General features: G+C 48.9%; 1 protein-coding gene across 9 annotated transcripts in view; it reads right to left on the bottom strand.

Moving 5' to 3' along the window:
• SPECC1 (sperm antigen with calponin homology and coiled-coil domains 1) overlaps positions 1–13719 on the bottom strand; it is a 210789-nt gene that overhangs the window by 128483 nt on the left and 68587 nt on the right. For 8 of the 9 annotated variants that reach the window (XM_043473066.1, XM_043473070.1, XM_043473069.1 and 5 more), the window contains 2 exons: positions 11292–11458; positions 4225–4363 (listed from right to left, as the gene is read on the bottom strand). In XM_043473066.1, coding sequence (XP_043329001.1) covers positions 4225–4363; positions 11292–11458 — 306 coding nt within the window. Of the gene's footprint in view, positions 1–4224; positions 4364–11291; positions 11459–13719 lie in introns of those variants that run through there. The other variant, XM_043473075.1, reaches the window with a different exon arrangement.

Below are 13719 nucleotides of genomic sequence, written 5' to 3'. Positions count from 1 at the left end.
CATGAGGTCAGACTATACACACCATCTTATTTTCCCCACTTAATAATAATCTTTCCCTGTCGGTACATACAAATCTACCATGTCCATTTTCATGGCTGCATACTATTCTGCTATACCAAAATCTCATTATGCAACCAGCCCTGGACTGATACACACTTGGATATTTCCAGTGCTTTACTGTTATAATAATGCCACAACCAAACATCTTGTTTATGTATATAGGCATTCTTTTTCAAGCATATCAGTAATGCTAAATGCTAAGTGGTAGAAATCCTTGGTGAAAGATCATATGTGTTTCAAATGTAGATAGATTTTACCAGATTGTCCTTGTTATCAGCAATATGTGGTGTGGCTCCCCTCACCCTTAATGACATAAAAAATTATCAATCATTTTGTAGTTCTTTTTTAAAATTTATTTTGGCTGTGCTGCATAGCATGTGGGATCTTATTTCCCTGACCAGGGGTTGAACCTGTGTCCCCTGCTGTGGAAGTACAAGGTCCTAACCATTGGACCACCAAGGAAGCTCCTCAATCATTTTAATTTTTACTAATCTGTTAGGAGAAATCACATATCTAATTATTGCTCTGAATTATATCTTTTTACCTCTAAGTGAGACTTAGTATCTTTTTTCTGTTGGCTGTGCTGGGTCTTTGTTGCTGTTGTTGGGCTTTCTCTCATTGTGGAGCGCAGGCGCTAGGGCTCGTGGCCTCAGTAGTCATGGTACACAGGCTTAGTTGCCCCGCAGCATGTGGGATCCTCCAGGACCAGGGATCGAATCTATGCCCCTACATTGGCAGGCAGATTCTTAACCACTAGACCACCAGGGAAGTCCCAGCATCTTTGTAGTGGCTATCTGTATTTCCTTTTTATATGAACCAGCCATTTTTCTTTTGTACTATTTTTCTTATCGATTTACACAAACTCGTTGTAAATAAGCCCCATTTGTTACAATGTCTTGCAAATAATTTCCCCTTATTTACAAAGCAGTGTTTAATATTTATGTGATTTTTTTTTTCACCAGTTGACTTTTGTGCTTGACTATTTCTGTGCTTGTTCTTTCCAAGGCCAAGACCACAAGTTGATTCTCTGATGTTTTCCCTCTGCACGTTCATGGTTTCACTTTTTAAGGTTTAATTTTTAATCCTCTTGGAATTAATTCTGATGAGTGGCATGAGATAGGGATCCAGCTTTATTTTTTCCTAAAGACCCAATCAGTCATTACTTGTGAGTGAATTATCCATCTTGATAGAAAATGCTACTGTAATCCTACACGAAATCTTCCAATCCTGTGGACTGTCTGCTCCACTGAATAGTCCTCCCCGATCACTGATGTTTCAGAAACTTCCTGGTTATCGGAGAGTATTTATTCTTCTAGATTAGGGTTTACCAACAGCGCACTACTGACATTTCTGGCAGGACCCTTCCTTTCTGTGAGGGGCTATCCTGTGCCTTGCAGGAAGCTCAGCAGCACCGCTGACCTCTGCCCACTGGATGGCAGTATCACCCCCAGTGATGCCAAATAAATCTCTGCAGACTTTGCTGGTGGTTCCCTGGGTTGGGGTGAAGGGCAAAATCGTCTGAGGTTGAGACTGCTGTTTCATGTAAATCGGTCTCATTTTATCAGTGTTTCTGCTCTCAAATTCCCACTGATACTCTAACTGAGATGAAGACAAATTCATAGGATACGTCAGACATCTGTTTTATTTAACATATCTACTAAATTTAATCTTTGTTATATTTAGTCTTATCCAAGAACCAGGTATATACCCTTCTACTTATGCATACCTTCATTTATGTCCTTTTAAAAGAGTTTTAAGATTTTTTAAAATATAGGCCCTGGTCATATTGTTTGTGTGCATGCATGCTCAGTTGTGTCTGACTCTTTGTGACCCCATGGACTGTGGCTCTTCTGTCCACAGAATACTGGAGTGGGCTGCGATTCCCTTCTTCAGGGGATCTTCCCTACCCAGGGTTTAAACCCGCATCTCCTGCATTGGAGGTGGATTCTTTACCCACTGTGCTACCTGGGAAGTCCCAATATTAAGCTTACTACTAGGTATTTTACCTTTTTCATTCCTTTACAAATGGGATTATTTCTTATGTTATTATCTGTCCTAACTAGTTACTGATGAGAAAGCTATTGGTATTTCACATTCTATAATCAGCCACTCATTGAACTCATCGTATCTATCAGATTTTCAGAACATGATAAGGTTTTTCTAGTGATACAACTTTCAGGAAATTCTAAGCATACAATGTTATTGTCTGCATAAAATCACCATTATGTTCTATCATGAACACCCTCCTGTAGCTCTCCTGTCTCACTGCCTAGCTTAATACTTGCAGAAAAAATTGGTGATGGGCAAACTTAAGTCATCCTTGATTTTAATGGAAATACTTCTAAGATTTCACAATACAGCATAATGTTGGTTTTGGCTAGAGATACATACATTTCATATCACTAAAGAAGTACCCATACACTTGTAATCTACCAAGAGTCTTTCTTTTTTTTTAATCAGAAAGAAGTGAAAGTGAAATCAAAGAGTGCTCTTTTTGTCCAAGGCATATTCCATCTCTATCGGAATGACCTCATGGTTTTTCCTCTTTAGCCTATTAATACTGTGTGAAGGATTATATTCCTGAATCTCCTAGTAAGCCAATCTTGGATGGCATAAATCCACTTGGTTTTGATATGCCCTACTGCTGTTAATTTGTTGAATTCTTCTTGCTAAAATTTTCACCTCAACGTTTTTACATCAATATTTGAGAGTGAGGTCAGTCGGTTAGTTTTTTCATGGTACTTTGTTAACTTGTAAAAACAGTCTTAGGCTGGCTTGATAAAAATATACTGTACTTTCATATGCTGTATTTTAAAAGCAAAATGTGTGAGGGCTTCCCTGGTGGTTCAGTGGTAAAGAATCCACCTCCCAATGCAGCAGACACAGGTTCCAGCCCTGATAAGGGAGCATCCCACATGCCGCAGAGAAACTAAGCCTGGGAGCCACAACTACTGACCCTGCGCTCTAGAGCCTGGGAGCCACAACTACTGAAGCCCATGCTAGAGCCTGTGCCCTGCAACAAGAGAAGCCACTGCAGGGAGAAGCCTGAGCACGGCAACTAGAGCCGCCCCTGCCCACCGCAAGTGGAGTAAAGCCTGCGCAGCAATGAAGACTCAGTGCAGCCAAAAATTAATAAGTAAAATTATTTAGAAAAAGCAAATGTGTGTATATTTAGCATGAAACCAGTCTTTTGAAAAGTAAAACGGTTGTAGAGAAACATGAGGCCATTCCCCCCACATCATAAAAAAAAGTCACATATATTCTTTACAGATTCAACTTTTTGAAAAGAGTAAATTAAAATATACCTTTGGAAAGCTAATCTGTGATATTTTACGTAAAAGTGAGGAAGTCATAAGCAGGCTACCATTAAACCCCTATCATAAATGAACATTTCAGCTGTTCCCATCTTGGATAACTGAGCAATACATTACGATCATTTATGGGCCTGCATTGTGAGTTGGACCACGCAAAGCTCAACTTTCTTATCTACATGCTGCAAAAGAAAATGAAATATATTCTTTGATGTTTTAAGTTTCCAATGCTCTGAATAATGGATTAAAAAAAAAAAAACCTTTTCTGTTTCTCAAAAAACTGCTAACACAGAGAATGCCTACGGCTTTCAGCGGCCACTGGCGTCTGAGCGACTGCGAGCAGCCTTGAGTTCTTCCTGGCCTCCACAGGACCCAGGACGCAGGCTGGGCAGCTTGGCCAGGGACCTGTGGGCCCACACACTCGTCTACACTGCAGTACCAAGACCCCAAGACAGCCCCACGGCCTGTACCACCCTGCCTGGATCCCCACGAAGTCCACACGTGCAGGGTGATGGACAAGCAGAGGGGTGGAGAGACACACAGGGCTCCCCACCGCCTCCGTGTCCCCTTGTGTCTGTCTCCCCGAGACATATAAACCCCCCGTTGTGGAATATTGTCGCCTAAAAGCTCCTGACTCAAAGTGGTCCTGACAGACCTGACGGGGGAAGGAGGAGTGAAGCCCTGAGATAATTTCAAATGGACAAGAAAGGGCCTCCTGGGCTCCTCTGCCCTGGGCTCCCCCCACGTGCCCCGCCCCTCCCCGGACCCCGCCCACCTGCCCCCACCTCCCTGAGACCCTCCCACCTGCCTGCCCCCGACGCCTGAGTCTCTCCTTGTCCCCACTCCCACCTACCTGAGGGGCCCCTCAGGCGGCTCTCGGTGAGTTCAGAGATGGCACCGGACGTGGACGTCTTTTTCAGCCGAGCTGCTGCCCCGGAAGCAGCGGCCACCCCAGGCTTGTTGAGCGTGTCCTCACTGCTGGCCCGCTTGAGCTGAGAGAGGTGGGGGAGAGAGGGTGAAGAGATGCGTTTTCGGGAAGGGGCTTCATAAACCGGCACAGCACGGAGCGGGCCCCACCTGCCCACCCCGGCCGGAGGGAACAGCGCAGAGTGGACAAACCTGGATGCCCTCTGGTCCTGGCGCGGGCCTCCAGCACTGCTTCAGAGATCCGTGTAAGGTCGTGGGTGGTCACCACCCATCAATCACATTCAAATAATGATGTTTTTAAAACATGGTGTGTATTTTTATGTATTTATTTGGCTGAGACACCCCCACCCCCTGCCCCCAGCGTGCAGGCCAACCAGGGATGGAACCCACGCCCCGTGCATTGGAAGCAGGGAGTCAACCACTGGACCACTAGGATGGTCCCGATGTATTATTGTTTTTTTCTTAAAAGACTGGGAACCAAGGAAAAAAGAACTATATGGCACACAGAAGTCAGGATAGAGTGACACACAAGAAATTCAAAGACAATAAAAAGTAGCACAAAAACCTCTGGAGATTCTTCCCTTCTCAGAGGGAAGAGATACAAACAGGTGAATATCCACAGGTGCCCACCCCAAGCACTGGCAGGCGACCCCACACACACTGTTCAGATGGAGGAGAGGGACTGCTGTGGAGCCAGAAGAATGGTTAGTGATGGCAGAAAGACAGCAGGATCTGCTCCTTGTCTGCCTTCTTCCCTGGCACAGAAGGCAGAGAACAAACATTTGCTGAAAGGTATTGAAGTGGGGGGTGGGGGGGCAGGCCTAAATGAGCTCACACTCTGGCCCAGGTAAACCATACCTGAGCTGAAAGAGAAAAACCACAAATAAGTTCTCCCAACCACAGACAGTCTTGGTTAAAGACGGCTGTGGAAGGGATCCTTCTAGAAGACGAGGCAGGCAGGTGTCCAGAGCCTCCACAAACACACATGACACTTGGAGAAACAGCATGAAAATTCCCTTGAATCAACGGAGACCTGGAGCAGGAAGCCCAGGCCACCACACTGGTCAGGGGCTCCATCCTGCTCTAGGGCCATTTCCTGAAGGTTAAGAAGCCCAGAGAGGGAGAACAGGGAAGGTGTGGAACAGAGAGCCTGGGGCCCCTCCCCTCTCACCACAGCCCCCAGAGCTGCTCCCACCATCCTGGACACTGTGCTCCGAAGGCCTACTGCCAGCTGGGCGTCCACCCTCAGTGCATACAATGTGCCGAATCCACGGGCCAGGGTGCACACGGGTCACAGCAGAGTGGGCGGCCTGCTCTCAGGGTCAACAACCAGCAAAGGGGCTAGTTCCTGTGTGGTGACTCAGAACTCGTCATGAGGAGTGAGGAAAACAAAAACGGGAGGTGTGGGCGTCCTCACGGAGCAGGTGCCCTGGACCAGGCCCGGAGGACCAAGTGGACGGGGTGTCCCTGAGGCCACAGGTGTACGCTAAAAGCTGGGGGCAGGGAGCAGGGCGGGGAAGGAAGGGGGAGCACATGGGACCAGGGCAGGACCCTCCTGGCTCCTGGAGAAATAAGGATGAGGAGAAGCAGTGACAAGGATTCGGATGTAATGAGCAGACAACAGGGAAACGTGTGTGTTCCAGCCGGGAGAGCCATCCAGTTGAGTCCGCTGGAGAGACCGCTCTGTGAGCAGAAGAGAAGGAGGGATCGGGCGGGGTGGGGGAGGGGAGAGAGGAGGCAGCTGGAAGGGCAGGCAGGGGTAGGGGGAAGGAAGGCAAAGTCAAGTTCTTGCTGTTAAGACTGGGTGATAAGCCTGTTTGGAGGGTCAGAGGCAGAATTAAGGGAACAGACAGGAGCTGATGACATGTGGCAGCCTGGGTCCTTCTAGGTCCTTGACTCACATGTTACTTCTGATTCAAACCACAACTTGACTACCCTGGACTTGACAAAGCACATTAACTAACTCACTCGAGGCTGCGTGGGTGAGGTAGGACTGGGAGGCAGGCCCAGGACTGTGTTTCCAAGGCCTGTAAGATTTTCACTGGGCTGGAGCCAAAGAAGGGCCAGGAGATGCCAGGCACACCACCGGGGTGAGGGCTTATGGGCAGGGCTGGAGGAAAGCCATGTCGCATGGGCGGCACAGGGTGGCAACTCAGGGCACCAGCTCTAAGTCCAGACTTGGGATCCTGGGCTGGAGTCTTGGCTCTGCCTCTTACTGGCTGTGTGACCCAGGGCAAATCACTTTTACCTCTCTGTGCTTTTGTGGGTTTTTCCTGTGCTTTTGTTTCTCTACTTGATAAACATCAAGCCATGATACCGATGTGAGTGAACTCCGAAGCCCACTTCTGAGTTCCATTTTACCAGCTGTACCCAACTTCCTCGGCCTCTTCTTGGACTTTAGGGTCCCAACCTGTATTATAAAAAGATCTGATCCCATCCTTCACTGGCAAAAGGATAAGACAGATGTGCTCCAGGCCAGTGGCGTGCTGTCTCCCTAGTGCAGCATGGCCCATTTGGGTGGCAGCAAAGCTTTTACAGGGAGCCCTTCATTTGTCCTGCACCTTCCACGAGGAATTCCTTTGGAGAAAGACTCACTGCTTAGTACTTTCCCCAGAGGCAGGACATACAGACCCCAGATTGATCCTGTCCTCTGAGGCAATATCAGACACAGAACATTTCCACTGGGTCAAAGCCTAAGAGGAGCCAGGAGATGCCGGCCACACCGCTGGAGTGAGGTTACTAATTCTTCTTTCTCTGTTCATGGCTGCATTCTTGGCTTTGTTTCCTGGTCATCAAATGCAGCTTCGGCACCACCTGAGATCTCTGGTTTCTTACACAAGATCCCTACGAAAGCTTCGTTCTTGCTGTGATGTGTGTAATAAGTATTTTCACCAACTCTTCCACTGATATTTAAGCTGCTGAGCACCTGTATATGAAAGCTTACAAAAGGAAAATGTCTGAACAGCTCACAGATTCATGTAGCTAAGAGATTCCTTCAATTCCACAAAGATGGGGACGGGGGAAGTCAAAGTTCTCAAATAATCACACAAAACACAATCTGGTCTTTCAAAGAGGAAAACATGTTAATGGTTGGAGCAGTGGTTCTCAAACTTCAGGGTCTGTCAGAATCCTAAGGGTCTGTTAAACCGCAGACGGATGCCTGCACCCCAGCCCCAGCACCCCTGCCAAGCTTCTGATCCCCTAGGTCTGGGTGGGACCTGAGGATCTGCATTTCGGACGAGTTCCCAGGGGATGCTGGTACTGCTGCTGTGGGTTCCACACTCTGAGAACCAAAAGGTTTTAGAGTAGCACTGTCAGTGGAAATATTATACAAGCCATGGACCTAAGTTTACATGGTCTGGGATGAACATTAAAAAACATAAATGAAACAGGCAACCTTAAATTTAGTGACATATTTTCTGGATGCAATACATTCAAAATATTATCAATTAATGTAGAACACACCAATGAGGTCTTTTCCTTTTTTTGCACTCACTGTTCAAAACCTGATGTGTGTCTTGCACTCACAACACACATTAGGGCTCATCACTGCCACACAGGCTGGTGGTTCCTGCTTCAGGTAGTGCAACTGTGGAGCATTCTCTCCGGAAGGACAACAAGAGGACTGACCTGGTCCCCAAGACTCAAGGAGAACATAAACCATGAGACTGCTTTACGGGGACCCTAAGCCCCAGCCACAGGAAACTGGATGGGGTTAACACATGACTCGTGCTCACCAAGCAGGGACCTTTCCCAATACTTTGCTTGTTGCTTGCTTTTAACCAACCAGAAGCAAGCAGCAGCTGGACCCTCCAAGGAATGGGGGAGGCACGGGCAGGACTGACAGCCAGACTTCATACCACGCGACAAAGAAGATGACAAAGCAGAGAAAGGTGACGTGAAGTCCTGGGGAGTCCCAGTCCATGGTCCCGGTCTCTCTATTCTCTGGTCTTGCACCTTTGTCCTGCACACAGTGACCCAGAACCTCAAATGTCTTCCATAGATTTCTCTTCTGTTCAAGTCAATGTTCTGTCATTTGTGACCAAGGGAGTCCTGGCTAATAGACATGGGCCTTCTAGTAGCTGATGTGATGTGGCCTGTCTGCATCAGGGAGCCCGGGGGGCTTGTCTCTCTGTGCTGGACTCAGTGACATGAGGACTCACAGTAGCCCCCCTACCCCCGCCATCCCATCCAGGCTCCTGTTGCTCCCCACACAAACCTGCTCCTCCACGGCTCCACAGCTCAGGCCAGCATCTGAAGCAGGGTCTTTCATTCTACTTTTGGTGCATGTGTTTTAGTTCTCCTATTTTGGGCCAGTGAAAACATATCTGTCTATACTTATATGTGTCCAACTCCTGCAAAGCAGTCATAGGTAATGTGTGTGTGCTCAGTCAAGTCTGACTCTTTGTGACCCCATGGACTGTAGCCCACCAGGATCCTCTGTCCATGTGATTTCCCAGGCAAGAATGCTGGAGTGGGTTGCCATTTCCTCCTCCAGGGGCTCTTCCTGACCCAGGGGTTGAGCCCCATCTCCTGCACTGGCAGGTGGACTCTTTACCACCAAGCCACCCAGGAAGTCCTGTAAAGCAGCCGCAGTGAGATGCTGACCATGGCATCCAGGTGGTGGGATGTCGTGTTCAGTGTGTAATTCAGCTTCTCTGAGTGCTCAGATTTCAGCAGTAAAACACTTGGGGGGAAGTCACTTGCTTTTCTGTCAATGTCTGTCGCCTCCTTCTCTTCTGGGCTCTGGGTTTTGTCTTCTTCCTCTGCCCACAGAGGCAGAGAGGAGTGTCAGAGAGTACGGGGGTACAGCTCTTGGCTATTCCTTCCCCCAACCCCGTCACCCTCTTTCACAGGTTCAGGCCTGGCGACCCGGAGGACCAGGACAAGAGCCAAGAGCCTCCAGAGGAGTGTCTGCGTCTCCCCTGATGTCCTCCCACTGGAACCAGTTTCCAAAACACACATCCATCAAAGCAGAAATGGCCACCATTTTACTCGTTCATCAGCAGTAGGAAACACACCTGAGCTTCACCTGTGATTAAATACTGCTTGAAAATATTTTAATATATTCCAGAAGTTCTCAGGGTCGGTTATGGGGGAAATGTATGTATTCATTTAAAATCCATATTGAAGATGTCTCCCAATAGGTCAAAGACAATAAACATTAAAACGATGGAAATAATGGTCAGGGCCAGGATAACAGAATAATGATAAACAAAATTATGTGCAGGACACTATCCACACTTACATCTCAGGGCAGATACAGTCCTCACCCCATCTCAGAGCAGCTGCGCAGCCTGAGGTTCCACAGCCAGGAGCGGGCAGAGCTGAGGTCCTGATGCGGCCTGTCTGACCCCCTCTTTAGCAAGCTGTTCCTAACCCACTGCCCCTGCCGGGTATTCAGCCCATACTGAGCACTGCCAGGGAGCAACAGGACAGCACAGGGGGAGCCCAGAAGCTGTGTGCATGCAGTCCAGGGAGCCAGGCTCAGCAGGGTGGGAGGACACTTTACTCCCCTCTGAATGGGTGGGGAGAGCCTGGAGGATTTTAAGCAGAGGAGTGACTTGTGTTGACTTGTGTTGAAAGGACCACCCAGCTTCTGTTGAGAATGGAGCGTAGGCTACAAAGTCAAGAGCAGGCAAGTGGTCCCTGGGATGTTTTGCAGGTGAACCGTGGGATGGGAGGAAAGGAGGGTCTGGAGATGATGTCAGGGCTTTTGCCTGGGTGATGACAGGAGGGAGCTGCTATTTACTGGAACAGGGAGAGTCTAGAGGAGCAGGTTTGCAGGCGGGAGAGACGGAGGGGAAGGAGAGCAGTCAATGTTGAGTATGTCACCTTCAAGGGCCCTTCCAGACACCCAGGAGGTGGGTCACAAAGGCAGCCGGAGGAGCGCTGGCTGGAGACACACATCCATGTGTCACCTTCACGCGGTGTCAGAATTTATGAGTGGATGCTGTCACCTACAAGAACTGTCCTCACCAGGAACAGTGCCATTCCTCAGGGAGTATGTCAGAATTTTGTGGGGGCGTCTTTAGCTGCCACCGTGACTGTAGGCGGTACTGGCGTCTACAGTGTGGGAGGATGGAGACCCCAGACGTCCTTCTGAGAACCTGACAGCCTGGCACAAGGAACTGCCTGCATCCACACTCTTCACAGATCCCTCAGACACTCGCAGAGCTGGAGCATCTTTGATTGTTATCCCAGTGGAGAACACCCCTTTGTTTTACGTATAAAGACAATGTGTTTCTTATAAGACTTTAAGATACACTCAACTTTCTAAGAACAAGGGAAGACTGCACTTGGGTTCACAACTTCACCAAGAGTGCTCAGCATTCAAACCATCACCCCAGCCTTCCCGGTGCCCGAGTCATCAACACGATAACCCTGAATCTGTCTGCCCAGAGTGGCCACATCCATGGGGCACCAAGAAGCACCATACGTCCTTCAGTGGAGCCACGCACAGGCAGTTGTGGGTGGAAATGTGATGCTTTAATTATAAATGATGTTCCTTTTGTTCCTTCTATAGTTAGGATGCTACACTGATTTCTCCAGAGTGTGTGTGTGTGTAGGCCAGTGACAAGGTCTCTGAGTTTCATCTCAGGGTGGAAGGAGGTGCTCCAGTCCACTTATGTTAGGAACCCCAGGGGGTGAGGAGGAGCCAGCAGGGGAGACCCCCAAGGGCTGCCCTGGTTGGGTGAGGGGAACCCTGAGAGGAGAAGTCCAGATGCAAGCCAGTGGGGCAGTGACACCTGAATTATGAGGACCCTGGTGACCCTGAGCCCGTCCAGTGGAAGCTGACTCTGGCTGGAGAGCCCACATGGTCCATGCAGGGGGTCCCATCTCTGTCCAACCACAGATTTCCTCTCGAGTCCAGGGCACCCTGACTGCACCCCCTTTGCTCTGTGCCTTCAGGTCAGCTATGTTGGGGCCCTCCTGGGGCCCTGCTCACTGCCTTGGGGCACCCAGCAGCCCTGCCCGGTGTCCCATCCATACCTTGCTGAGTCGGGACTCGAAAGCCAGCGAGGTGGAAGACTTAGAGCTCTTCATGCCGGGAGAGGGGCCGGGGAGGGGCCGGGGGCGGTCCACCCCCTGGCTCCCTGTCCTGGTCACTGGACTCCAAGGCTTGGCTGCGCTCTTCATGTTTGTCCCAGGGAGTCCTTCTGTACAAAGGGTAGAAAAGAAAACCCGTGTGTCCACACTTGACAGAGCTTCACCCCCACACACCATGGGCATCACTGCTGTCATGGAGAACAAGCCTCCAGATGAGGATGCACAGAGAGCACGTTCCTCCTGAGATGGTACCTTCCCACCAGGTTCCTTTCTACAGCTTCTCAACAGCTTTCACTGAACTACTGAAAACACACGTGTACCATTACTGATGTTCTGACATGGGTTGTGGTGGTTTAGTCACTAGGTCGTGTCTGACTCTTGCGACCCCATGGGCTGACCACTAGGCTCTTCTGTCCATGGGACTCTCCAGGCAAGAATACTGGATTGGCTTGCCGTTTCCTTCTCCAGGGGATCTTCACAACCCACGGATCAAACCCAGGTCTCCTGCATTGCAGGCAGATTTGTTATTGACTGAGCTACAAGGGAAATGTTATGACATTACTCTTCAGCAATGTGGAGATACATGTATCTCCCCACATAAAACAGGTCAGCTGGAGTCGAGACATACTATGTCCGTAAGCCTTGCCATTTTAGGGTTGACAGTTGAGCAACTTACATAATTTCCAAATAGACATAAATGAATTACTTGAAAATTCAATTTCACAGAAGCACAGCTTTTTTTTCTTCTTTTGGACAAAAATGGTATCAATTAAAAATTAATTGGGAAGATTTTGATCAGACAGACCTGCCATTATAGAGTAGAGTTACTCAATTAAAATATTCTAGGAAAGACAATTTGTGCAAAGGAGCAGGATGTGGTTAAAAGCCTGGGGGAAACCCACGTCCAAAGGCGAGGAAGGTGGCCTGCGTCCTGCCACCACTCCTGAGGATGTGGGCCGGCTGGCCATGAACCTCTGAGCCCTTTTCCCTCTCAGCAGCACAATGGGACTCTGACTCTGCCTGTCCTTGTGGACACTCACGACCAGGGATGTGAGGTCAAGGACCAAAACTGCAGATAAGAAACAAACTGGAAAATGCACTTTAAAAAACACCACCAGGTGACTGGACTTCCCTGGTGGCGCAGTCAGTAAAGTATCCACCTGCAGTGCAGGAGACCTGGGTTTGATCCCTGAGTCAGGAAGATCTCCTGGAGGAGGAAATGGCAACCCACTCCAGTATTGTTGCCTGGAGAATCCCACGGACAGAGGGACCTGGTGGGCAACAGCCTGTGGGGTCACAAAGAGTCGGACACGACTGAGCGACTGAACCACCGCCAAGCACCAGGTGACAGTGATGCCGGTGGCTGCACTCCCAGGTATTCAATCGTGTCCAACTCTTTCGTGACCCCGTGGACTGTTACATGGACTGTAGTCCACCAGACTCCTCTGTCCATGGGATTTCCCAGGCAAGAATACTGGAGTGGGTTGCCATGTCCTCTTCCAGGGGATCTTCCCAACTCAAGGATCAAACCCTCGTCTCCTGCGACTCCTGTGTTGGCAGGTGGATTCCTTACCACTGCGCCACCCGGGAAGCCCCAGCACTCACAGGACCTGGGTCTAATTAACTGCTCGCCTCCCGGATCGTAGCTGGTGCTCAGCAGCCCTGGGCCACCTCTCCCCTCACTGCATCCCAGGACACCCCGTTCTGCCCCGGAGAAAAGGAACAGGCTGCCTTCCCCAGCAGGGACGTCCTCCTGTTCTTGTCTCCTTTCCTGGAGACACCATTTCAACCAACAGCCTCCCAGCCGGGACCACCCAGCCCCTGCTCCTACTTAAAGAGATTAGCTGGTGGCCAGTGTCCAAGACGTACCTGGCACTCGTTCTGAGCACTGCTATCCTGGCAGCTGTGCCAATGTGACTACAGGTGAAAATAATATTTTAAGACAGCGATTTGTTTTCTAAATCATTTCTGAGAAAAATTACTCACGATTTCAGTCATATGACTAGTGCAATAGTTTATTAGTCTCAGCTTGATTCCAGGTATCACGATTTTTAAGATTCTGTATTTAAACAACCACTTCTTGTGCATTGCATGGATGTTTAGCACAAGCTATTTTTCTTTCTCTGCCCACAATTTTTAATGCTTGTTTCCACAGCAACAATGGAAGAATTCCTAGGTTAAGACCTATATAGCAACTCATTTTATTAGGACTCTCAGTATAAAATGAATGAACATAGCCTGAGTGATTCTTGGAGAGAATTACTGATGAATTTTACCCATGACTGCAGAACCAACCAGTGGCATGTCAGTCTGACTCACAGTGACAACAAATAAAGTATCTGTTTAATCAAGGCACCCTTTCAGGTGATGA

Source organism: Cervus canadensis, chromosome 1, assembly GCF_019320065.1.
Source record: "Cervus canadensis isolate Bull #8, Minnesota chromosome 1, ASM1932006v1, whole genome shotgun sequence".
In the NCBI taxonomy this organism is placed as follows: domain Eukaryota; kingdom Metazoa; phylum Chordata; class Mammalia; order Artiodactyla; family Cervidae; genus Cervus; species Cervus canadensis.
Note: the sequence above shows the minus strand (reverse complement) of the source record. Positions and strands in the feature narration are given on the sequence as shown.